At 38.9% G+C, this 24,335-nt stretch overlaps 1 protein-coding gene across 6 annotated transcripts in view; it reads right to left on the bottom strand.

Annotated features, from left to right (window-relative positions):
* msi2a (musashi RNA-binding protein 2a) overlaps window positions 1-24,335 on the bottom strand; it is a 162,068-nt gene that overhangs the window by 30,809 nt on the left and 106,924 nt on the right. For all 6 annotated transcript variants that reach the window (XM_081354711.1, XM_081354709.1, XM_081354710.1 and 3 more), the window contains 2 exons: window positions 8,157-8,239; window positions 587-701 (listed from right to left, as the gene is read on the bottom strand). In XM_081354711.1, coding sequence (XP_081210837.1) covers window positions 587-701; window positions 8,157-8,239 — 198 coding nt within the window. The remainder of the gene's footprint in view (window positions 1-586; window positions 702-8,156; window positions 8,240-24,335) is intronic.

Raw genomic sequence — 24,335 nt, 5'->3', positions numbered from 1 at the left:
TGCTCTCTCTCTCTTTCTCTTTCACTCTTTCCTCCTCTCTTCACCCTCCTCCACAGCAGTAATCCATGAAAACTTTTAGAAATTAAAACTAAACTTTTAGGATCCGTCTGTATATCATTATTTCAGGGTTTAAATATAAATAAAAAATATACTTTTTTTTAATACAATATGGTGAAATCTAATTTTATAAAATATTACATCATTCATGTTTTTTTTTTAATCAAAGTTATTTAAAGCCTGTATATATCAAAAGTCTCAATAAGATGATTATATATATCTGTGTGTATCTGATCATGGCAGCAGGTTTGTATCTTCTCGTTCAGTGCCGCTGTCATTAGCGGGGGCAGAGGTCAGGCAGATGGCTGCACTGAGCATTAGCCTAATTTTCCTCTTCATTTGAGCCATTAATACAGACGTTTATCTGCTCATCAGGTCTGAAGAGTCCCACCGCACCTGAGCTGGACTAACCTGACACGTTCACAGACAGACATTTGTCTCAGGTCCAGCAGCCAATCAGATGTCATCACCTTAAGCCCCGCCCCCTGAGCCCCCCTTCAGTACACCAGTGTGTGTGTGAGAGACTCACTCAGCATGCCCATGCCCAGCATGAAGGCGTCCATGGTGTACGGAAGACTTCTCGCCCTCCCCCTCGTGCCTGGAGGAAACATTACCTCCTTTGGTTGGGCCTTCTTACATTCTACCTGTGGACACACAGACAGACACTTAATACAAACTAAAATAAATAGCACATGCTATAATACTAGACAATATAGCACAATTACGCATGTTGGATAAATAACAAATAATCCAGAACACGTTTAACACTAGAAGTGCCAGAATTCCATAACTACTAGAACTGCTGCAAGAGGTCATTTTGACCACTAGATTCCAAACTCTACATCTTTAATGATAAATACCCAATTGAAATACCCAATTAATGCATTTATTGTATTAGGATGTCTTTTAAAAACAAAACAACACCAAACTGTACATTTAAACAAGTTTAATTATACATTTATAAATAAATAATATCCGTAGATGTCCTGAACAAAATGACGGAGTAGGCTAGATTATGTTTTCATGTTTCCACTGTTCGATCGCGCCCGCGCCCGCCGACACACACACACACACACACACACCCCATATTCCAGCATTGCAATCTTGACATTGCAGCCTGTTCATTATAGCCATAATAAAATATAATAATAAAATAGTCAACCTAACATATAAAAATTCCACTGCTCTGTTTCTCAGTAGCCTAGTAGCCTACAATTCGTACCATTTTGCGCGTGTGAAGAGGATGATTTTTTTCCATCGATATTGGAACACGAGTGAAGTACAAAGCCTATAATAAAGAATAGTTTACCATCCAAATACATCGCAAATGTTGAAACATTTTGATTCTAATAAGAGAGTTACGTGAGCCTAACGCCGCTTACTTTCACTTTCGCTTATAAGTAGGCCTATTTCATTTTGGCTTGTTAAAGTTATTTTTTCATTCTTGTTCTGTTCTGAATATCATTACATTTAAATGATTTGTTGTTGAATATGTCTAGTGTATTTTTTACCACATTTTATTGTTGTGTATATTGGTATGTGTATAATAATACCGCGAAATTCAGTGCGGTCAATATGACCGTTTATGGCCGAAATAGGTAAATATGTTTTTTTTTTTGCCTTGTGTAATTTATATGAAAAACATTTTAAATGAAAATACAGACACTTTTAGGAAAAGTCAGGTACCAGCAAGATTGTATTTATTTTTTCAACAAAGTTATTGCAGATATAAAATTCAAAACGGTCAAAATGACCGCCATGGCAGTTCTAGTGTTAATCTAATGCTTGATTAATTAAATAAATTATTTATTTTTTTCAAAATGACAATCAGCATTCATTCAAGGAAGTATAGAAAATAATACCATTATGAAAAAATCCTTACTTTTTTTTTAAAGAAAGTAATACATTTATTCAGTATTCAGCAGGAATGCATTAAATAAAAGACAATATTACAAAATATTTCTATTTTAAATAAATGTTGTTCTTTTGAACTTTCTATTCATCAGCACAACTATTTTCTTCATTGACTATTTTCTGCAAATCAGCAGATTAGAAAGATTTCTGAAGGATCATGTGACACTGAAGACTGATGATGCTGAAAATTCATATTTGTTATCACATGAATAAATTGCATTTTAAATACATTTAATGCATATTAAAATAGTTATTTTAAACTAATATTATTTCGAATATTACAGTTTTTGTTAAAATAAATGCAGCCGTGGTTATTTATTACAATAAATAAAAGTAAATAAAATGTATATATTTTTTCCTTTTGATTTTTGGATGAAACATGGCTTTTCTTGGCCATGCTCTTGACAGGTTTCCTGAACTTCACCCACCTATTGTTTGGAAGCCATTGGACCGTAAATATGATGCCTAATAAATTTGAAATTTTGGAGCAGCTCGAGTCACACTGTATCTCATGCTCTGTCAGTTTGAGCTTTGTGTACTTTACTAGCCTAACAAATAGGGATGCATTTGTGTATCCAAAGCATTTTTCAAACAACAAAACGAATGCAAAAAAGCTAAAACAGCCTTTTTGATCTCCACCCCCCCACACACACCCTCATTCTCACGTTCTCGCTCTTTGATTGACATTTTAACCTCCGGAGCTGAGCACATGAGCGGACAGCAGACAGCAGTCCCTGCCTGAGAGACAGAGGAATATTCCTCCAGAGAGCTACGAGAGGGAAGACAACATGTCTATAGCAAAGGGGAGAAATAAACAAACACACAAGCAGAAAACATCAAACCCAAACAAACACACAGACGCTCGCTCTCTCTGGTGATATGAGCATAACCGGGTCAGACGAGGAAAGACGTTCCTCCTGACAGGCCTAGCAGGCAGAAGATCCTATTTACCAAGCACATCTGCATGCTTACAGGAGTGTGAGAGTGTGTGTGTGCGTACGTGCTGACAGCGCCTCTATGGTAAGAACACGATGCATTTGCACTTGGCTGAATCTGTCCTCTGTGTTGATCGACTTGTCTGCCTGCCCAGGGCCCGTCCATCTGTGTGTGAGTGTGTGCTGCTTGGCCTTTCACAACACACACACACACACACACACATTGCAGATCATCTCCCATCGAGACTTGCACAGATGCTGCTTGGCACAGCTGGACACACACACACACACACACACACACACACACACACACACACACACACACACACAACGGTTCTGCTGAAGTTCAACTTACTCTGAATACATGAGATATTTCTGGAAACGGCCGCTGACGGATATTTAATATTCATTAAATGAGTGAAATATTATAAAATATAAATGCATTATAATTACTACAGAATGGTGATGAGGAGGTGTTAATTAATACTAGTGACTTGTTCAATCAATAGACACTTTCTATCTTCCATGGTGATTTTAACCGTTCAGCTGCTCTTTTCCAAACGTATAATGATGGGGGTGTAAACTTCAAGCACAGAATGTACATTTTCAGGTGAACTACTCCTTTAATTCAAGAGCTGAAAGAGAGAGATGTACAGATGTGTTAGTGAACGAGTGTTTTGGACAACTGTTGTACAGCATGTCAATTTCAATGGGTTTAATTCTGGATGGCAAACACTCATCTAGCCAGACATAAGCCAGGAGATAAAATCATGGGCTATTATCTGCTCACACACATGCTGCTGCTGTCTAAAAAGGTTTTCTCAGACTTTTTCAACCCCAGACCCCCTTCATAACCCCAAACATTATACCATTTTCAAAAACTCTTCAGAAATCTCTTCAGCCTGTTCCACTACATCTGTATATAAAACAAGCAGTGCAACATCAATAAGCCGTTTCATTACTACAACCATCTCTACACACACTTGTGCAGAGAGTTGCTTTCAGCAGTCTCATCAATCCACTACAGTTTTTTTTTTAAAGTGTGTGTGGGAGAGAAAGACAACCATTCAAAATAATCATCCAAACTGTTCAGGATCTCAATTTATACTCAACATGTTTTGGTATTTTTCAGCATGCCTGAGTGATAACCTTGTTGACCCAAAAAAATCTTTTTTATATAATTAATGAGTTGTATATAAACTTTTACATACATAGAACAATAAGGCAGTTTTTATATCAGCGTTTTTAATTACAGAATTCGATTTCTACTCCCAATTCGTTGTTGAAATATAAACATTTGAATGGTGGCAGTAATTAGGGGCCAAGCATTAACACATTCAAAACACGGGATTACAGAAGCACTAATTAAATGTCACCGTTTTGGTCAAGATTTTGGCCTTCCGAATTTTTGGTGCATCAAAACATGCCTGAATAAAATCAAGCAGCACACAACGCCTCAAAATCACACATTCATAAAGATGATTTCAAAATTCAGTTGTGAAAAGAACAAAGTGAGGAAAAAGAAAGCATTTGCCCTCAAAGGAGTGAAATCTGCATCTCTCTGCGCTATAATTGGTCAGCAGCTGCCTGAACAAAATGGATAAGTCAGATGAAACTCTTGCCTCATTTTCCACTGACAAAGATCATAAATTACACATTTGAGAAAAAAATCTAAAAGCACTTCTCTAAAACCAGTATCTAGAGTCCATTTACCAAATCAGAAGAACAGCAATGAAGCTGTTCGAGTTTTCTGAATTTAACCTGCATTTTCTAGCTGTTAGACTCACCAATCACCAAAACAAGTAGAACTTGGCTGCTGTTGGCTAGTGTGAGAAAAATTTTTGGACTGTATAGGAAAAAGAGAAGAACCCCCTGACGCCCTAAAGAGAGACAGCAGGACTAATCAGACTTGAAAAGCCTGTGAATTGATGGCGAGATCTCTGCTTCTGAGATCTCTCTGTGTGTGTGTGTGGTAGATGGACACCCGGTGAGATGTTCAGCCAAGCAAACAGGTTCACCATCATCACATGGCATGTGTGCAGCAGTAGACACGAGGAGTCTCTGTAAATAACATCTAATTATTGGAAGCTTGAGGGACTGTGGTGGTTTTTGGGTGTTTAAGGGCTGTGTGGGATTATATTTTGATAATATTTAATATACAGTATGAAAAACAGATATTAATTTTGAGATTTGTTAAAGATTATCGTTATGGAAAAACAGGAAACGAGCATGCACAATAAAATATGCAATATCTTCTGATAACCAATAAATAAAAAAAATAAAAATAAATCTTGTTCAATAACCAATGATACTGATATACTGTTCATCTATACAAATTATATAAAATAAAAAACTATAAATATTAATATTCACAAGCAAACAGCCCATCTGAGCAAACAATGCCCCATGCATGTGATGGTAGAATGTCAACCTGTAGAGATTCTGATATTTTTTAAGTTAGTTTTAAAATGACCCATACCCTGATTCAAGATTTTGATCACAACGCTGGCCTCTAAGGTAGTGTACTCTTGGTTCAGACCAAGAAATCAAACCATGTGTGAAAACAGCCTCAATCTCATGTGTAGCTCCACTGGTCGGCAAAAGTGCAAAGCAAGAAAGCAATCAGGTCTCGTCATTTCCAATAAACAAACAGCCTTTTCTACCATTACAGTTATTTACCTTATATTAACGCTCTGTGCTGTTCTTATACAGTCACAGTGAATGGACGACAGGAGAGACAATCAGAACAGAAATGAGAGGTTGTGCTGCCCTCTGCACAACAGAACCACATGATGGACTATCACTGGAAAATCGATCGCATGGCTCCGCGCTCACGGATCTGTCCCAGGGCTCAGGAACAACCTGTCTGTGACGGAAGATCTCGAGGGGTTTGATCCTCTGCTCCTGATATTCTGTGCTACCCCACAGGTGTCCCATGAGCCTAGGGTACGCATGGACGGCATGCACACGAGTCCTGTCAATCACAGCAGAGAGAGCCAGGGGCCGTTCCTCTGCATGTAAAACACATTCCTATCAACTCATGCTTTCTACCCAGTCAGGCATTTATTTGTACACACTTTTCTTCAAAATATTTATTTTACAATTTAAATTATATTTAATAATTCAAAAGTCTCCTATGCTCACCGAGGCTGCATTTATTTGACTAAAAATCCAGTAAAAACAGAAATATTGTGAAATACTATTACAAATAAATAGAAAGTCGTTTCTTTTTTAATATCTTTTTAATTTTAATTTATTCCTGTGATGGCAAAACTGAATTTTCAGCATCATTCCTCCAAGTCTTCAGTAAGTGTCACATGATCTTTTGGAAATCATACAAATATCCTGATTTGGTGCTTAAAACACATTTCTTATTGTGTGCTTAGTTGTGCTGCCTAATGTTTTTGTGGAAACTGTGATACTTATTTAGGATACATTGAATAGAAAGTTCAAAAGTACAACATTTATTTGAAACAGAAATCTTATGTAACATTATAAATGTCTTTACATATTAAACCAATTTAATGCATATTTTCTGAATAAAAGTAAGAATTTCTTTTAATAAAAAGTCCTACTGACCCCAAACTTTTGATTGGTAGAGTCTTAAAATAACTGTTAAGCATAAAAAAAATATTTAAACTATTTTTTAGTTACACATAAAATGTAATTGTTTACAAAAGGTTCTCAACTAGGTTCACATATTGCAAGCTTAATCTGGCCAAAAAGTCCCAATTTATACAGAAAGGTTGTGTCTTAAATGTCAGTTTTATGTGACATTTAAGGTGGGTAAATGTAAAACTCTGCATAGAGAATATGAAAATACTGGATATATAAAAAAAAAAAAAAAAAAAAATTTGAAGCCATGAACCTGGCACACTTTGATAAATCAAGTGACTATGCAATACACATCAGATGCTGCACATACAGTCTATGGGTGGCCTATATGAGGCTGAGACTAGGGCTGAATCCGAAATCGCCCCCTAAACCCTCAATCCCTATTCTCTACATTAGTCCACTAATACAGTTCACTTAAAGAAGTGAATGAAAAAGGGAGCAAATTTGGACGGTCGTTGAGTGTACATTGGTGCACACTCGTTATTGCGGTGCAATGTGTGATTGAATGAGTGCACTCAATAACATCCCATATGGTTTTGGACACCACTACAAATGGATGTCCCCTCGAATAATCCCCTATATGAGGGTATAGGGGGCGATTTCGGATTCAGCCCAGGTTCTTTTCCCACCTGATTCCAAGAAGAAACATTTATGTGCAAGCTGAAAGTTAACACTGGCAGTCCCGTCTGCTGGTTCTGCCCAATAATGGGGGGCCTGTGGGGTGATAATCCTTATTTAATGAGCTCAACGGGTGCGTTTCAACCAGCTCCCTAGGTCGAGAATCAGTATACCGTATACACGATCCCATACACCGGAAAGGACCCTGGCTCACTACACATTGGGTCACTGATTTGTTGTATGATGTCACTACCGGTATTTATGAACAACAGCAGAACTGAAATCTTTCTGACATTTTTTTATTGTTTATTTACTGTAATTTGCGCGTTACATATGCCTGCAACATTTCAGTCGTAAAAAAACAAACATGTATACATTTCTGCTAGATTGTGTTCACTACCTGTCTAGCGATGTATGTTTATACTGAAATATAGTACGTTTTAATTTTTTATATTTTTTATATATCTGTTACATATCATTATGTGTGATGAGTTGGTTTGCGTGATTTGTTTCACAATTCAGAAATTCCATATGGGGAAAATGGTGAGCACTGATGCGTCCTGATTTTCTTGGTGCCTTGTGAGACTTTGTAGCGGATGTTTCAGTGCACTAGAAGGATTTTGCGATTAAGGCAGCCTTTAAAATGGCCGATTCCCTGATCAGTGAACTGACTACTGACCTAGGGAGCAGACTGAGACACCCCCAACATGTCGTCCTCTCTGTCTCTCTTTAGCCCCATCAGTCATGATGCAAGCATTTATATATGAATGGAAGAGGGGGAAGTTTCTGACTCTTGTTGACTGATCAAAATGTTTTCACACACACACACACACACACACACACACACACACACACACACACACACAATTTCACGCTTTCTGGCCACTACCCAACACTTTACACTGTTTACACACTCACAGAACTTTCCACCGCATGCTGTTGAGATTCTGCTAAATGGGAAATAAAATATTAATCCCACAATCACCTTCAGAAATTGAAAACGGGTAGAGCACTTACCATTTTATTATTGATTTCGTGAAAATGAATTTCACAGACTTTCTCTACAATGTCTTCATTCTCAAAAGTTACGAAGCCGAAGCCTGTGAAAAGAGACAGAAACAGAGCAAGAGTCAGTCGTGCACCTTTTGAACTCAAGCTCTGACAGATTTCGGCCTCCGTCAGAGGAGAGAGCGTGGGGAGTTCAGATCTGAACGGACATTGTCTTTTTAAAAGCCGGGCGCTGATGAAATCTCTCTCACGACTGGGCGGACGAGGGGGAAATCGGACAGCAGAAAACCACAAAGACTGTTAATGAGATTCATGGAGCCACATCTGAATTTCATTAAATGCGTTCTGCGGTGCCTTCATTGAAATTTCACCGTATAACAAGCTCCCGTTTTAATGTAAATGCGGGGCTGGAGATCCCTGAATCCATCTGACCGTGGGATTGTCTTCTTTTTTCATATTTATGAAATAAGAAGTTTAACCCGTTCAGATCATCCGGGCTTAACAAGGATCTGTCTGTGCTTTTATTATAATGAGAGAAAGAGAAACGCTTTTCTCTGCTATCGGATCTGCCGCTCAAGAGGGAAAATGATTTTCTATTCCTGGGTGTTAAGAGGAGGCCAACGGTGAAAACACAAAGGAAAACAACCCAGAGAGGAAGATAAACACTTTACTCACTGTTTGTTTATAAAGACAGGATGCTCTTTCAGTCGCACAACACACAAACACCATTCTGATCATTTCACAAGAGCTGTGTGCTAGAAAGACTCGCAGAAAAGTGGAGGATTGATTGAACGAGACTGCATAAAGTGTGTTCAGATGCTGCTAATGGCTGGTGTTAGTCAGACCTTTAATGAGTCATGTGCTTTCTTCATACTGTACCTTTTCACACCTATACAACTGTGACAAGTTATTGTGCTATCAATATACTATTTCTAAATCATGGGGTGAAAAAAAGACAATTTGTCAACTGTTTCTCCAAGAGAAAATATAAGACCTTTGCAGTTTCCTGCTGGCTCTCTCTTTATACAGTATATATATATATATATATATATATATATATATATATATATATATATATATATATATATATATATATATATATATATATATATATATATATATATATATATATATATATATATATATATATACACACACACACACACAATACTACATACAAGTCATATTTCAAAGGCTGTGCTGCATTTTGTCCTGACCCTAAATCTTATCTCCACCTTTTAAAAGATGAAAGACCTACGTAGGGCTATTCTCTCCTCCAGTGGTCAGCTGGGCGTCAAAATAAAAGCATGAAGTCAAAGGTCAAGCACAGTAGACCGTGGCAGCATGTGGAACACTCCAGATATATAAGATAACAGACCTTACGAGATAATCAAAAAACACACTACTAGAAAGAGAGATATGCAGTGTGGCAAAACACAAGGACACACACTCCTAACACAGGACTTTAATATAGTGTTTGATGATTCTGAAGTGGCCTTCACATTTTATATGCAAAGAGGTTAGCCAATCACAGCAGAGCTCATTTGCATACATAAGCTGTAAGTTGCATTTACAGAGACAAGGATCACTAGAGATTGTGTTGGTTGCACTGCAGTATGCAACTTTAAAGGAAGCGGATCACACACACACACATCACTGCTCATTTGCATAAAGTTGAACTTTCGCTCATGTTGCCTTAAATCGCCAACTCTTATAGAAAATTACAAATGACTTTAGGTTTCTACAAATTGCTTTCAGTATAAACATCCATCTCTGTTCTTTGTCTGCTCTTGTAGAAGCAGCTTTGGTCTGTTTGCTAATATTGAGAGCTGTAGTGTGTGTGTGTGTGTGTGTGTGTGTGTGTGTGTGTGTGTGTGTGTGTGTGTGTGTGTGTGTGTGTGTGTGTGTGTGTGTTGCCTGGAGGGTGATCTTAAAAACAAAGATAAGACTGCTGACAAATCAGCCATCAGGAGCCATTTGTCTCTGCAGATTTCAGACGAAGAAACACGCATACACCTGCGCTCTCTAGAGAACTCTTACGTCACTGTGTGACCACAACACACAGGCGCTACTAAATCTGGACAAGCTCCCGGGCTTCATGGCATCATGCTATTCCATCAGGAGTCTGAAGAGGGCAGTGCTGTGATAACTGAGTCTCTGGCTCTGGGACAGTCTGACCTCTGTGCTAACAAAACACCCACTCGCTTTCACACACTCACAATCATGCGCACACACACCGCAGAGTTTCGTCCAAGTCTCAGCACACCCTGAATAGCCAACACTTTAGAGAGGAAACATATGCTCATCTCAGCTGAGTGTGGCGCGTGCTGTGTTCCCTGGTGTGGCAGCTCCCAGAGCTTCTTTCGCTCAGACAGATGTGAGAGGATCTGAAAAAGAATTGGGGATGATGTCTCTGTTTTACTTAATGATGATGCAAACTCATCCTGCTACGGGACGAAACAAGACACGAGTTATGCTCTCTCTCTAGTGTCAAACATGTAGAGACTAGTCTCAGCTTCAGATTTGGATTGTCTGATACATAATGCACACAAAAAACAACTCCAATCTGCTTGACACCAAATATTAGAAAGAATTTTGAGGTGCACAAAAGCAAGTAAACAGGACATGTCTAAACTAAATTTCTACTTTGGTTTTGGAGGCATGTTTGAAATAATTCTGACTTTGGGGTGGAAATTCTGACCCCAAAGACTACATGCATTTTCCAATTATGCGTTTGCTGTAGTTTGCATGATATATAACTTTATGATTATCGAAATTGTTTCTAAACATATTGTATTGGTCCATAATGGATATATATTGGTAAATATCAAGATCAGATCTGAATTGCACATGCTCATTTCAGTGTTATTTTAGTATTATTTACATACAGTACTATTATAGTATTTATTAATATTTTGAATTGGCGTTTATTTTTTATAGTTTCAGTCATTGCTACATGCTGTCTTTACAAAATGTAAAAATTTATATTTTTCATGCTGTATGAAAAATTGTTGTGATGCCTAATTACATTTGTAGCATTTACAATGACAGAAATTAGATAATATAAATAAATAGTTAATGTATCAGTATCAGACATCCCTCCTGAAACAGCAGTAGGCTTAAAGCAACACTAAAGAGCTTTTCCTCTTCGGTCGCCCTACAGGTTGGAAGCGGAATTGTCCATTACCGCTGACGTAAATAGCGGAATTAACGGAAATAACTTTGGAATTAACGATGTCCACAGACAAGGTAGAGTATGTTGCATGATTTTATGAAAGTATGATGTATTGTGACATCAGAAACGAAGAAAAACAAAATAATGACTATTGTAACGCTTGCCGTAAAGCAAGTCAAATTTGTAGTTTCTTATGTCTCATTCGAACTACAGAAATGCTACCCGATCTGGCAAACTTGCATAGAGCGGTTATAGCAGATATAGGGCCGCAAAGCGAATGCAGAAGTGCCTTTCACCCTCTTACGACTTGATGAACCACTGAAACGATTTCTTCAGTGAAAAAAAGTTCTTTAGTGTTGCTTTAACAGCAATAATTTCATCTCAGACCGTGGTCAGTTTGGTTTAAGTAGCTCTCGTTACAGGACAGAGGAAGCTAATGATTTCTCCCCATGCAGTGTAATATTAGACGTCTCGTCCTGTGTGTGTAATGGATCTCCATACCGCTGATTATTAGATTTCTCTGCTCCTCATCTGACTATACTTACACCTGTGTGTTTTTGAGCATCACTCTGACGTGCTTTAACAGATTTCAGTTTTTTGTCTCAATAGCCACGTTTCCACTGTCAGGCCAAAAGCGGGCGTGATAGTGCCTGCCAGGGCCAGTCGTGTTTCCACTGTCACTTCCGGGGCTTGATCAGGGCCAACAGCCAGTGTTTTCTGGTTTTCTTTGGACCAAGGCATTCGGCAGGCTTTGTTTTCGGGAGCTTCCTCTGTTTCTCTGACTGAAAATATAACTGTATAGCCTACTGGGAGAGAGTGCTAAAGCTCATCAGGTCGTATTTTTGGTGGCATATTTGTAGAAATGATCATTCTTTCTAAATGTGATGTAAATATGTCCTGTAATTACTACCAAATAAACAGAAACAGATGTGACTGAATAAGTAAGTCTGTCCTCTTTCTTTTTTGAAATAGACCTAACAGTGAGCTACTTTATTTCTGTGTGGCTGTAATGTGCAATTTTGACACTAATTCATTATGATCAATGTATCACTTTTCATTGTAAACCTGTGGTAAAACATTGATTCTTGTGTTTTAAATATTGAAGTAAACAACAAAAATGTCATGGTTTCATGTTTGTTTTGCGATCACACTGTTTCCAGTGATTTCTTTCTAATTTTTATTTATTTTTTTAACTTCCATTTGTTGTTGAAATGATGGGTTTGTGTGACGTTGTTCCAGAGGGGCGTGTTTTAGTGAAGCGCTGCAGAGCTGACAGTGGAAACGCAGTGTGGTTTTGGGCTCTGTGCCACAGGCCCGGGGCTTTTAGCCTGGCACGGGCCGTTTAAAGCCCTGGCTCGCACTGGCCCGACAGTGGAAACGCAGCTAATGAGCACACTGGCCAACTTATGTGCATTTCTGTAAATGTTCTATTTAGCATTTAGCTCAATTTAAAAATCCTCAGATGAGGGAGAGAGGAGAAGAAAGTCAACGTTTTCAAATGGAGTCTGACAACGCATGAACTTTAACTGCTGCCGTTTTCTCTCTGCCTCATCTTATGTGAGCAAATTATGGTCTTCTGGAACTTTCTCTCTGATGTACTCTACTTTAAATACATCTAACCGCCGCCAGCACAATCTGCTTTTATGCAAAGATCACTTAATGTCTCATTGATTTCGCATTTTAATGGATTTAGCGCTGCGTGGCGAGGAGGAAACCTGGTAACCCGAGAGAGTGTGAGGTGCATGTTAGTCAGAGTGGCGCTCTGCAAACACCCCTCACCACCTGCACCAGCGGACACTGAGTGCTGGAGTCAAAGCAGATTGCCTAAGGTGAAGAGAAAGTTGCAAAGAGAAAGAGAGAGAGGTGTTGATTGTCCTCAGAGCCGCAGGGACGCTGTTTGTCTTAATAACCGTGGATAGCTGGTGCTTTAGCCATCTGCTGTGCTGAAAAGGCCCTGGGGGGGGTGAGCGCGGCAGGAATCATGGAGGTCATACTGCAGGACTGAGGGGTCAACAACACTGAGGACAGAGCAGATCTGGTGTTGGGTTTCGTTTTAAACCACACACACTAATGCAGGAGGACATTTGAGACACTGTCTGCATACTCTCACAGAGCCAGACTTAAAGCATGGTCCACTTTGCAGCTCATTCTGGCAAAGAACTGCCATCTTGACATTTTGTCAAATTTTACAAACTAAAATTAATTTAAATGCTACAAAAGAATTTTAGGAATCACACCATTGGGACTCTTTCTGCCGGTTTAATCTGCTACGGCAGTAGGTGGTGACAAGTAACTGCAAGATACAACTATTGAAAATCTGGAATCTGAGGGTGCAAAAAAATCAAAACATTGAGAAAATCGCCTTTAAAATTGTCTATTTCTGTTGCCGATTTTGAAAAACATTTTTGATATATTTAAGGTAGGAAATGTACAAAATATCTTCATGGATCATGATCTTTACTTAATATCCTAATGATGTTTGGCATAAAAGAAAAATCGATAATTTTGACCCATACAATGTATTGTTGGCTAATGGCTATTGCCACAAATATACCCGTGCGACTTATGAGGTTTTGGGTTTTGTGATCCAGGGTCACATATAGTGTACACAAATTCAGCCATTGGTAAGGACAGTAAAGGACCCAGGCTCAGTACATTGGGACACTGATGACTATTTCCGGCGACATGAAAACATCTATAGTTCAACATCTGGTATTTGGTATTTACTACTGGTATTTATGAACAACAGCACAACTGATATTTTTTTTTGTTGTTTAAAATACATTATGATTAATACTTTGTTTTTTACATATACGTGCATCATTTCAGCCATAAATGATAAATGTTAGCTAGATTATATTCTTTACCCGTCTGATATTGTATATTTATCCTGAAATATAATAAAATGATGGTTTGTTTAAAAAACAAAAAAAACATCTATCGCGTGTCATTATGTTTAGTGATTCTCACGTGATTTATGTTTCACGCTTCAGAACTAAGGGAACAATGAGAATCGATGCTCCCTGATTTTCACTGTGGGACTTATTAGGGAGCAAACGTTTTAGTTCACTGGTAGGATTTTACAATTGAGACAGCCCTTAAAATGGGCAACTCCCTGATCAGTGCCCTGACTACTGAACTAGAGAGCTGATTGAGATCCTCCCACTGTATTTATGAGTGAGTCATTGGATCATTGGATCAATCAAACACTGATATTCATTCAGGAACTAAACAAGTGACTGTCCTTTTGAATCGAACACTGAAGCACTCACTCCAGAGTCCTGCACGGGTTCGGGTACCCGCAGGTATCCCGCAACTTTTGCTCAAACAGGTGAGAAATATCCAACTGTGACGGATACGAGCACGGGTCGGGTCGAACACGGGGGAAACACGGGTCTAAACCATAGACTGTAAAAAAATATGGACGTAGTGTCCGTGACGTCACCCGTAGGTTTCTGAAGACCGTTTTTGAAGCCTAAAGTGGGCATGGCCGACCATCGCCATCTTGGTAGCGCGTCACTTCCGAATTTATTTATTTTTACAGTCAAACAATGAGCTGAGGTAATGTGATGGCTAACAAACAGCAGACAACCCGCTAATGATGACTAATGACCACTGCAGCGGGAATCCACCTGTCACTCAAAAGTGGACACACCCTTAATTATGCAGAAATTTAAGGCTTAATATAATTTAAACGGATGAGTTATAAAAAAAAATTCACCCCCCTCACAGTTGTCATGAAGGGCAAAATTAGCTGTATAGACCAAAGCCACTTTTTGCTCCAGGCTGTAAACATGTTTTTTTCTGCTGTAAAGTTGGGCATTTTAACATGGGGGAGATGCAGATTTGACTCACTTTTGCAGCCAGCCTCAAGCGGCCAGTTGATGAATTGCCGTTTAATTCACTTCCGTGTTGGTTTCAAGAGAGAGACAGGGAGGTTGCCGCTTGGTCTAAACACGGGTTTAAAACAATCATGTGCAAACGAACACATCTACAAAAAAATGCCTATATTTCAAGTTGATAAAATAATTTAAAATCAACATCAGTTTATTTGTGCCCACGCCCTCCCAGGAGTCTCTATACCTACTTTCACTTTTAAAAATTCATCATAACCGCGCACGCGCGCGATCTGCTTGCAGTCGTCGAGATGGATAATGAGGAGTTGAAGAAAATAGCTAGGAGATTGTAAAGTTGTCGACAATACATCATCAAAAATCAAGTGTGTGGGAGAAATTTGTAGTTATCTGAAGAAAACAATATTGTGAAAGGCTTTGCTGCATGCATTTTCGTGTTGGATTGCCGCAAATGTGGAACTTCATCGCTGAGGAAGCATGCAGGAACTGTGGTAACAAACCAAGCAGTTCGAACAGCATTTTTCAAATTTAACACTGTTAAGTGTGGTGTGCAGGGCGTGTTTGAACCCAAAATTGTCAGATGTAGGCTAGACGAAATTGCGTGGCAGATATAGTGTTGTACCCGCGTCTGTTATTAGGCTACTCAGTTTTGTGGTAACGTTAGCCATGTTCTTCATGTACCGGCCTTTTGACAGCTTCGGCTGAAGTTGTCCTTGTGTTAATTGTCGTGAAATAACTTCTGTATGACCTGGCAATAAACATTTTTGTAAGTGTGTCTATAATGTGATAGTCTAAACTGATTTTATTTCGGTTGCGGGTCGGGTGGTCGGTTCTATTTTAAGCGGGTCGGGTCGGGTGCGGATTTTAATTAGTGCTGTTGTCGGAAAACGGGTCGGATTCGGTTTTATGCACTGCGGGTACAGGCAGGTGCGGATTTACAAAATCGGACCTGTGCAGGACTCTGACTCACTCATCCAATTTAAAAAAAACCCCACTGATTCACTTAGGAACTTAACAAGTGACTATATTGATAGAAACACTGATTTATTAAAGGGTCATTTCACCCATTTGAACATTGTTTTTTATTTAAAGTGGGTCATATATGTAGTCGAAATGTAAAATAATTTTTGAATTTGGTGCCTTCGTGACCGAGAAAAGACAAAAAATAACTTCAGAACGCATTTGTATGAAAGACAACAACTCCCACAATGCACCACATTGCACAGCTCCGCAAGCCACTCCCACTAATCCAGAAAGCGCATATCTGCCTATAAGAGAAATCACTCTTCCGTCTACAAGGCTAGCTACTACCAGAGCTTGAAATTCATTTCACATTCACACAAAATGTCTAGTTAGTTGGCGAACTCATATAGTGCATTACTCCTCGTTTGTATTTCTTTCGAAAAGGTGAATTATTGCATGGTACCTGGATGTTCAGTCAGAACATATGCGGTGCGAAACTAGGATAGTTCTCAACACAAACGTCCGTGTCCTCGTCTGATTCAGAGATTTCGTCCAGGAGAAATTGTCATCGTTGAAATTCTTTGCCGCAGACGGACTCTATCTCTGTGTTCGTAGCGGTTCGTAGTTGCATAGTGAGATCACCGGCGCCACCAGTCCGCCCTAACTCGAGCCAGTCCGGGCTCCTCGTCAGCGGCAGGCAGGTCTTCTGCCTCGGCTGCTCTTCGCTATAATGCGGCTTGTAAAGGTAGCCACAAACACCTGATTCAAGCATCAGACTTCCGAAATCCTCTTCTTCTATATCATATTGAGCACTCTCCTCCGCTATTGTCATAACTTTACATCTGTCTCCACAGCGCCTGTTAGCTTAGCTTCAAACAAGATGGAGGATATTGCTTTCAGTTTCAGAGAGTTAAGTCCCACCCACTGATCTGTAATAGGTCTGTAGCGTGAGCGCGCCCCACCCTGGGAAAGATGAGAAACTAGTGTCTGTAGTCTTAACAGAAATCCCCCCCTCTAACACTTCCTCCTACAATGACGCAAAATGACGATTTTTGCGTCATTGTAGGAGGAAGTGTAAGAGGTAAATAACAGATTTCTCCCGTCTCAGGGGAAAATGAGAGAGTGTTGCACGACCATTCAATAGTATGACTGGGTTTCTAACAATGCAAAGCTTAATGCAAATGGGTGAAGTGTCCCTTTAAGGACCAAAACAAGTGATGGCCTTTATTAATGAATCACTGAATATTTACTCAATTGGTTCATTCAAAAACACTGATTTATTGAGGAACGACTGCAGTCTTGTGCCTACAGACCGAAACACACCTGTGCTAATATTCTGACATTAAGGGTTCATGTTTGTGTAATATCAAGTATGAAAATTGGGAAATTGGCACACACTATTAAATACAAAACAATGTCTGGCTAAACCTTTAAGGCTTAGTGACACCAAAAGCCCACTGTGCAACCAATCAGAGAGAGCCTGTTCCTAGTCCTGTCCCTTATTTTTATATAGCACTTTATACAATACAGTTGTTTCAAAGAAGCTTTTCAGTGCACAACAGGAAAATAATGATTCAACGAAGCTAACAGTTCCATTCGGTTGTAAATCAGCTTTAAAATGAAAAAAGTGAGTGTTGAAGTCAGTGTTGATTCAGTTCCGTTGTAAAGAACAACAATTATTTCAGAAATAATTCAAAATAGCGGGCTGTGGTGGGTCACCTGGAGATCAGAAGACCTGTGTAATAAGATTGACATACGCTGTTAAATATCACCTACAGTATAACCCCTCTCTGTCAATCTAACACAGAACACAGGCCTTACAATACTTGAGGAAATAACTAAGACAAAAACCGAGTGAACATCTGAGGAGGAGGAGCAGGAAACAGCAGCAGATATGAATTAATAACGTGGCGGCAGACAGCCCCATTCAGAACAAAATGCTGACGTAACAGTGTTTTGTCTGAGGATGTCGAAAGAGACCAATTACAACTAGAGAGAGAGAGAGAGAGAGAGAGAGAGAGAGAGAGAGAGAGAGAGAGAGAGAGAGAGAGAGAGAGAGAGAGAGAGAGAGAGAGAGAGAGAGAGAGAGAGAGAGAGAGAGAGAGAGAGAGATGATTTATCAGTGCTGATACTTCTGCATGTAACGACTGTTTCATTAATAAAAACAAAAGCGCAAATCAAAGCAATGGGGCTCAAATAAATCCCTGCGATGTTTTCAGAGAAATCCTCAGCAATGAGCTCCTCTAACCCCTCGCAGCCTGAGAGTATTAACTGTGCTTTTGGCCGTAGGCTCCATTGACTTCATCAACATCAGACCTGTGGCCTCTACAGCCAATTAAAAGGAGAGAGAGAGAGAGAGAGAGAGAGAGAGAGAGAGAGAGAGAGAGAGAGAGAGAGAGAGAGAGAGAGAGAGAGAGAGAGAGAGAGAGAGAGAGAGAGAGAGAGAGAGAGAGAGAGAGAGAGAGAGAGAGAGAGAGAGAGAGAGAGAGAGAGAGAGAGAGAGAGAGAGAGAGAGAGAGAGAGAGAGAGAGAGAGAGAGAGAGAGAGAGAGAGAGAGAAAGAGAGAGAGAGAGAGAGAGAGAGAAAAGAGAGAGAGAGAGAGAGAGAGAGAGAGAGAGAGAGAGAGAGATTTTTCCTGAAAGCCCTCCAGTGAATCCTAGCCATTAAAAGAGAGTATAGCTGCATCAGATCAGATCAGAACATAGATAAATAACAGCTTTTACTCAACGTTTACTCAAAAAAAAAAAAAAAAAAAACACACACACACACACACACACACACACACACACACACACACACACACACACACACGAACATTGTCCTGCTTCACATTGATGCCAGTTTTGAGCAGCATCACAGTATACAATGTTCAAAATCAACATGAAACACATTTTACTTCCCCACTGTGATGTACTCCTAGTATGACAAAAAAACTGAATGAGAAAAAAAAAAAGAACAGCAGAAATTATCTAATTCAAGTATTGATATTCACTATTATTGCAGTAACATTTAATACTTTAACATTAATATAACCCAATATGGGTTATAACCCAAAACAATACCTGAATAAAATAATGAACAGTGATGAATGTGATTGTGAACTATGAATGTGTATTTAGAAATTAGAATTTAGAATGTGTATTTAAGATCAATTTTGACTTCATATATATAACTACTATAAAACTAGCCTGATGGTGTGGTCAAAGGTGACAGAATGCTTCCTATTTCCTGCGATCTGATCTTTAATGGGATTAACTTCTGTATTTTATATGTGTGTTTGTGTTTGTATAGGGCGGTGGAGGAAGAAAAGGTCAAATCTTGAAGCTTTCATTTACTGTATGCCAGTGGTTTCAAGAAATCTGTGTATGGCCACCTGCTTGCAAATTCTCTAAATTAAATGATTATTTCAGTTAATCTTGGATTACTATCCTGTTAGATTGAATCAATGTGTTCCAGATTCACGTGTGTGTGTGTGTAGCAACTTTCTTTCACACAAACCACGCTCAGACCTGTGAAAAGCACCAAGTGTGAAAACACTGAGTTCGGTTCACTTTATAATGTGCAGTGTGCACAGACAGCAATGTGGTTTCACTTTATTTTTACATTCATGTGATGACAAATATTTTGGGCTGTTACAGCTAACTGTATGACACACAGGAGAGGAAATGAGACACTTATTCTATTTCTATGGAGATGACAGAATCAGGAAAATATTAAAAACACTCTCAAAGGTCTTCCTTCTGAGCTTTGTGAAAGAAGGCTTAAGGGTTTAACCAGACCATCTTGCAATAGCATGTTAAAGTTATGAAATTTAGAGATACAACGCTAGTGTATATGAATGGATGTAGCCTAAGGCTGAGAGTAGATTAGACTAAAACTTTTTTTTTTGAAACCGAATTAATCTAACATAATTTGTTTTTATATGCCTCCAAAATGTAGTTGTCAAGAATACCCAAAATGTAAAAAAAACAAAAAAAAAAAAAAAAAAAGGGTATTGGTTTATTTTCACCCAGATAACTTTTTGGTCCACTTCAAGGGTTCTGAGATTGATTATTTAAAATAGGTCTCAAGTAAGAAAAGTTTGTGTACAGCATATTACTGCTTTTTATATATAATAGTCTAGCATTATCATTTTATAGCTGTAACAAAAAATACAGTGAAGCCTATTCACACCAAATACAAAACAAAAATTCCTAATACTAAATGAATCAAATACAGTCCTGTACAACAGCTCATCATCCAATAGACCAGCACAGGTTAAGTAACATTAAGCTCATTTACATTAATAAAAAAGAAAAGAAAATATGTTCTGAAAATCATGGTTTGATATTTGAAATTTGTTTTACAATAAATTCAAATGCTTTAAAATTTGTGCATGCTTGGTGTGAATAGGTTTTGAATCAGTTTGGTAAAGAAAGCATCTTTCTGGGGCCATAAATGTAAAAGCAAATTGCAAATGTGCGTATGTTCTGCAGGTGAGGTGCCTCACAGAATGCTGGGAAACTATTTTGTCTGTGTCTCAATGTAGGTCAGCTAACAGCACAGGCCATCCATTCCTGTGTCCTACTTCCAGACACACACAGTCCTACCTCTCATTTGAGTTCCCTTCCCAAGAGCACAAGCATGAGAGAAAAACGAAGAGAAAATGAAAATAAGCGTTCGAGTGAACGTATCAGAAATAATACCTTAAAGTAGCAGCTTTGCTATATTCTAGATTTACTAATGGTTTAGAGATCTATCCATTTCATAAATGGAGAATACAATAATAAAAGCAAATGTTTAAAAGTATATGTAAGGTAGAAAGTGATGTTCTGTAAAAATGCGAAACGCTCTACGATATGCTCACAGCATACATGTGTTTAGGAAAATGCCATTTTCCCTGCTGCATGATGTCCCTTTGATTTCCAACTCCAATTCCACAAGATTGACTCTGTTGAGAGCAAAACCCCCTGCCGCACCGTCCCAGACCCCACTGCCATTCCTCTACAACACAAAGACGAAGATGGGCATCATTAAAGGACCGTGGAATGGTCGGGCTCCTCGCCAAATGCACATTCACAGTTCTGATGAGGTTCTATTGGGCTGGAGTCTCTTTTGAATGCACAGCTTTTGTGAAGGTTGCCGGCGGATACAGATATCCAACATGTTTATTCATCTGAGATGAGAGGCTGATTTAAATAGAACACAATATGCAATAAATTAACACTTGAATAAAATGGAGATGATGAACAGAATGAGGATTGACTCCGGATTAGAGAAACAGACCATTTGGGGATAAGTTAAGGATCTTTTATAGGCTGTGGAGAAGAGAAGAGGGGAGTAAGCATAACAGAGAGTGAGAATGAGAGGAGACGAGATGAGAATGAGAGGATAGGTAGGGAGGAGACAAGAGAAGAGCAGACATGAGAAGGATAGGAGACAATGAGAGGAAAGGAAAGATGAAGAGCAGAGAGCATTTCTTCTCAAGAAATGAGAAGAGGCGAGAGAATGAAAAGAGAAGGTAGGTGAAAATGTGAAGAGACGAGACAGAGGAGAACAAGATAATTAGACGAGTAAATGAGAGGAAAGGAAAGAAGGAGAGATGAGAAACAGTTAGAGGAGAAGCAAAGGAGACATGGGGAAAGAAGACGAAAATGAGAGGAGACAAAATGAGAGAATGATGAGACAAGAAGGAAAATCAGAGAAGAAGAAAGGAGGAAAGGAGAGAACGAGACAAAATGAAAAGAGGGAAGTGGGGAAAAGAGGAGAAGAGAAAATTAGAGTAGGAATGACAGAAGAAAAGGGAGGACGAGAAGAGAATAAATAGAGGTGAAGAGAAAATCTAAAGATTGGAGAATAGAATGAGAGAAGAGGAAAGAAGATAGAGGAGAAGAGAAAATAGGAAAGAAGAGAGAGGAGAAGAGAAAAGAAGAAATGAGACAAATGAGAGGAAAAAAGAAAAATGGAGAGGAGAAAATGGAAAATCAGAAAAAAAACAGGAGACAAAAGGAGAGGGGACAAGATCATGAGAAGAGACAATAGAAAAGAAAATGGGAACAAGAATGATCAGAGAGAAAAGGAGACATCAGGAAAGAAGAAGTGAATGAGAGGAGACGAAATAAGAAAAAAAACTGGACGGAAATCAGTGGAGAAAAGAGACAAGTAGGAGAAAGCCAAGAAAATGAGAAGAAAGAAGGAGAGGAGAGAATGAGACAAGGGGTGAAGAGATGAGAATAAGAAGAGAGGAGTGGAGAAAAGAGAGGAGAGCAGTTTTTCCATCTGTGCATTCAGTCTTTCTGTAATTGCATTAGAATTTCAATGGTGCTTTTGAAAAGCACAGAGCGGGAGCAGCCCTCCAGATGAATCAGACAGCGCTGAACATTTAAAGTGAATCGCATGCGAGCGCAACATAAAGTAGCATTGATTAAACTTAATTAGGCTTTTGGTGGGCACTCAGACTACACTCTGTGTGTGTGTGTGTGTGTAGCCGCTTTTAAAAGGCACACAATGGATCAGTTCATCTGTAATGAAGAATATCGGCGCTGGCACTCGTGTTTGTTCGGGGGAGACGCCGAGATGAACCTCTGACACAGATAAAAGGAAGTGATAGTATTTAAGCGTCGTTAGTTTACATGAGTCGGACTAATCTTAAACAATACCGTCTGCGCCGAGCAGAGAAATTAGAGCAGGAAAACCAACATTAATTCCATTTCGGATGACCAGAGCTGAACAGAACCAGCCTAGGAGACCGATGGGATGCCACTGCTTGTTTGAATTCGCAGCTCACTGGGTTCGTTCAGATCCCCGGTGGAGTATAATTGGTATAATTCGTTGGATTAATCAAAAATGCGGAGCCCTAGAATTGGGAGGTGCTCCAGCGTACCGCTCAGCAGAGCGTCTGGGATACGGCCAGGAGGAATTAGCTCCGTCGCAAAGCTCAGTCTCTCTTACATAAAGACTGTTGTTTATTTTATTCATTTAAACCAATCTGCCTCTTCCCATACACAGCGAGATTAGTCAGCACATCACAAAGTTACACACATTACGGTTACACACAGGACGCATTTCATGCGCAAGCATCAACGAGAAGGCCAAACAATAAGATGTTTTCTCATAATCATCAGGAATGATGAGCACTCGATGACGTGCGAGAGGCAGAGCGAGATGTTTCTGCTCAGGCTGAGAGTTTCCTGCAGTCTTTTACCAAGCACATTACTGACAGCGAGAGATCAGCGGTGTGAGAGATGGAAATGTGAGATCACTCGAGTGTCTTCAGTGCCGGTGTGTGTGGGCTTTAAATGCCAGCTCTGTCAGGGATCACACTCATTCTTCAGTGGAAATAAATGTCTCACTGGTCCATTCAACACCTCCATTGGAGATTCAGGACACTCACGGTAAAAACGAATACACACTCCTTTAAGTTAATCAACATAAATATTAACAAATTAAATCAAAGGCATGTAGCCTTCAAGTACTTCTCAATGAGGTAATTACAACTTCAATACAAATCAACATAATTACAATAATCAGGAACAAAGAAATAAATTACCAGCAGTGAGTGTTTTCTCTTTTTCTTATTAATAATTCTGTTTGATAAATATTAGTCAAAAGTTTGGAGTCTGCAAGACTTTATTTTACCCCAAATCTCTTATGCTCACAAAAGATGCATTTATTTGATTAAAAAATATATGTAAAAAAAATGAGTAAAAAAAGCAATATTGTGAAATACCATTTAAAATAAAGATTTCTATTTTCATATATTTTAAAACATTATTTCTTTGATGGCAAAGCTGAATTTTGAACGTTCAAAAGAACAGCATTTATTTGAAATTAAATTGAAATCTTTTGTAACATTATAAATGTCTGCACTGTCACCTTTTCATTAATTTAATACATCTTTGTTGAATAAAAATATTTCTTAAGAAAAAAAAAAATTGTACTGACGCCAAACTTTTGAAAGACAGTAGTGGGCCTATTAGATTCAATTGACACTGCAATAGCTAATCAGATTTTTTGTCCAGCATGTTTATAATAAAGTCGGTACTGAAACGGCAAAAACAGTGTTATTGTAAGATTATTTTAGTGTGCGTGTTATTCTGATCTCTGGTCGATGCAGAAATCTGCAGCTTAATAAATCTTCACACTCTTTATTTAAGGCTGCTGGCCAGGTGAGATTAAAAAAAAAAGACAAATAAAGGTCTGGTTTCTTCAGAGACA

This window comes from Scardinius erythrophthalmus (assembly GCF_964197995.2).
Source record: "Scardinius erythrophthalmus genome assembly, chromosome: 23".
NCBI classification, from domain to species: Eukaryota; Metazoa; Chordata; class Actinopteri; order Cypriniformes; family Leuciscidae; genus Scardinius; species Scardinius erythrophthalmus.
This window is presented reverse-complemented; position numbering and strand designations above follow the sequence as displayed.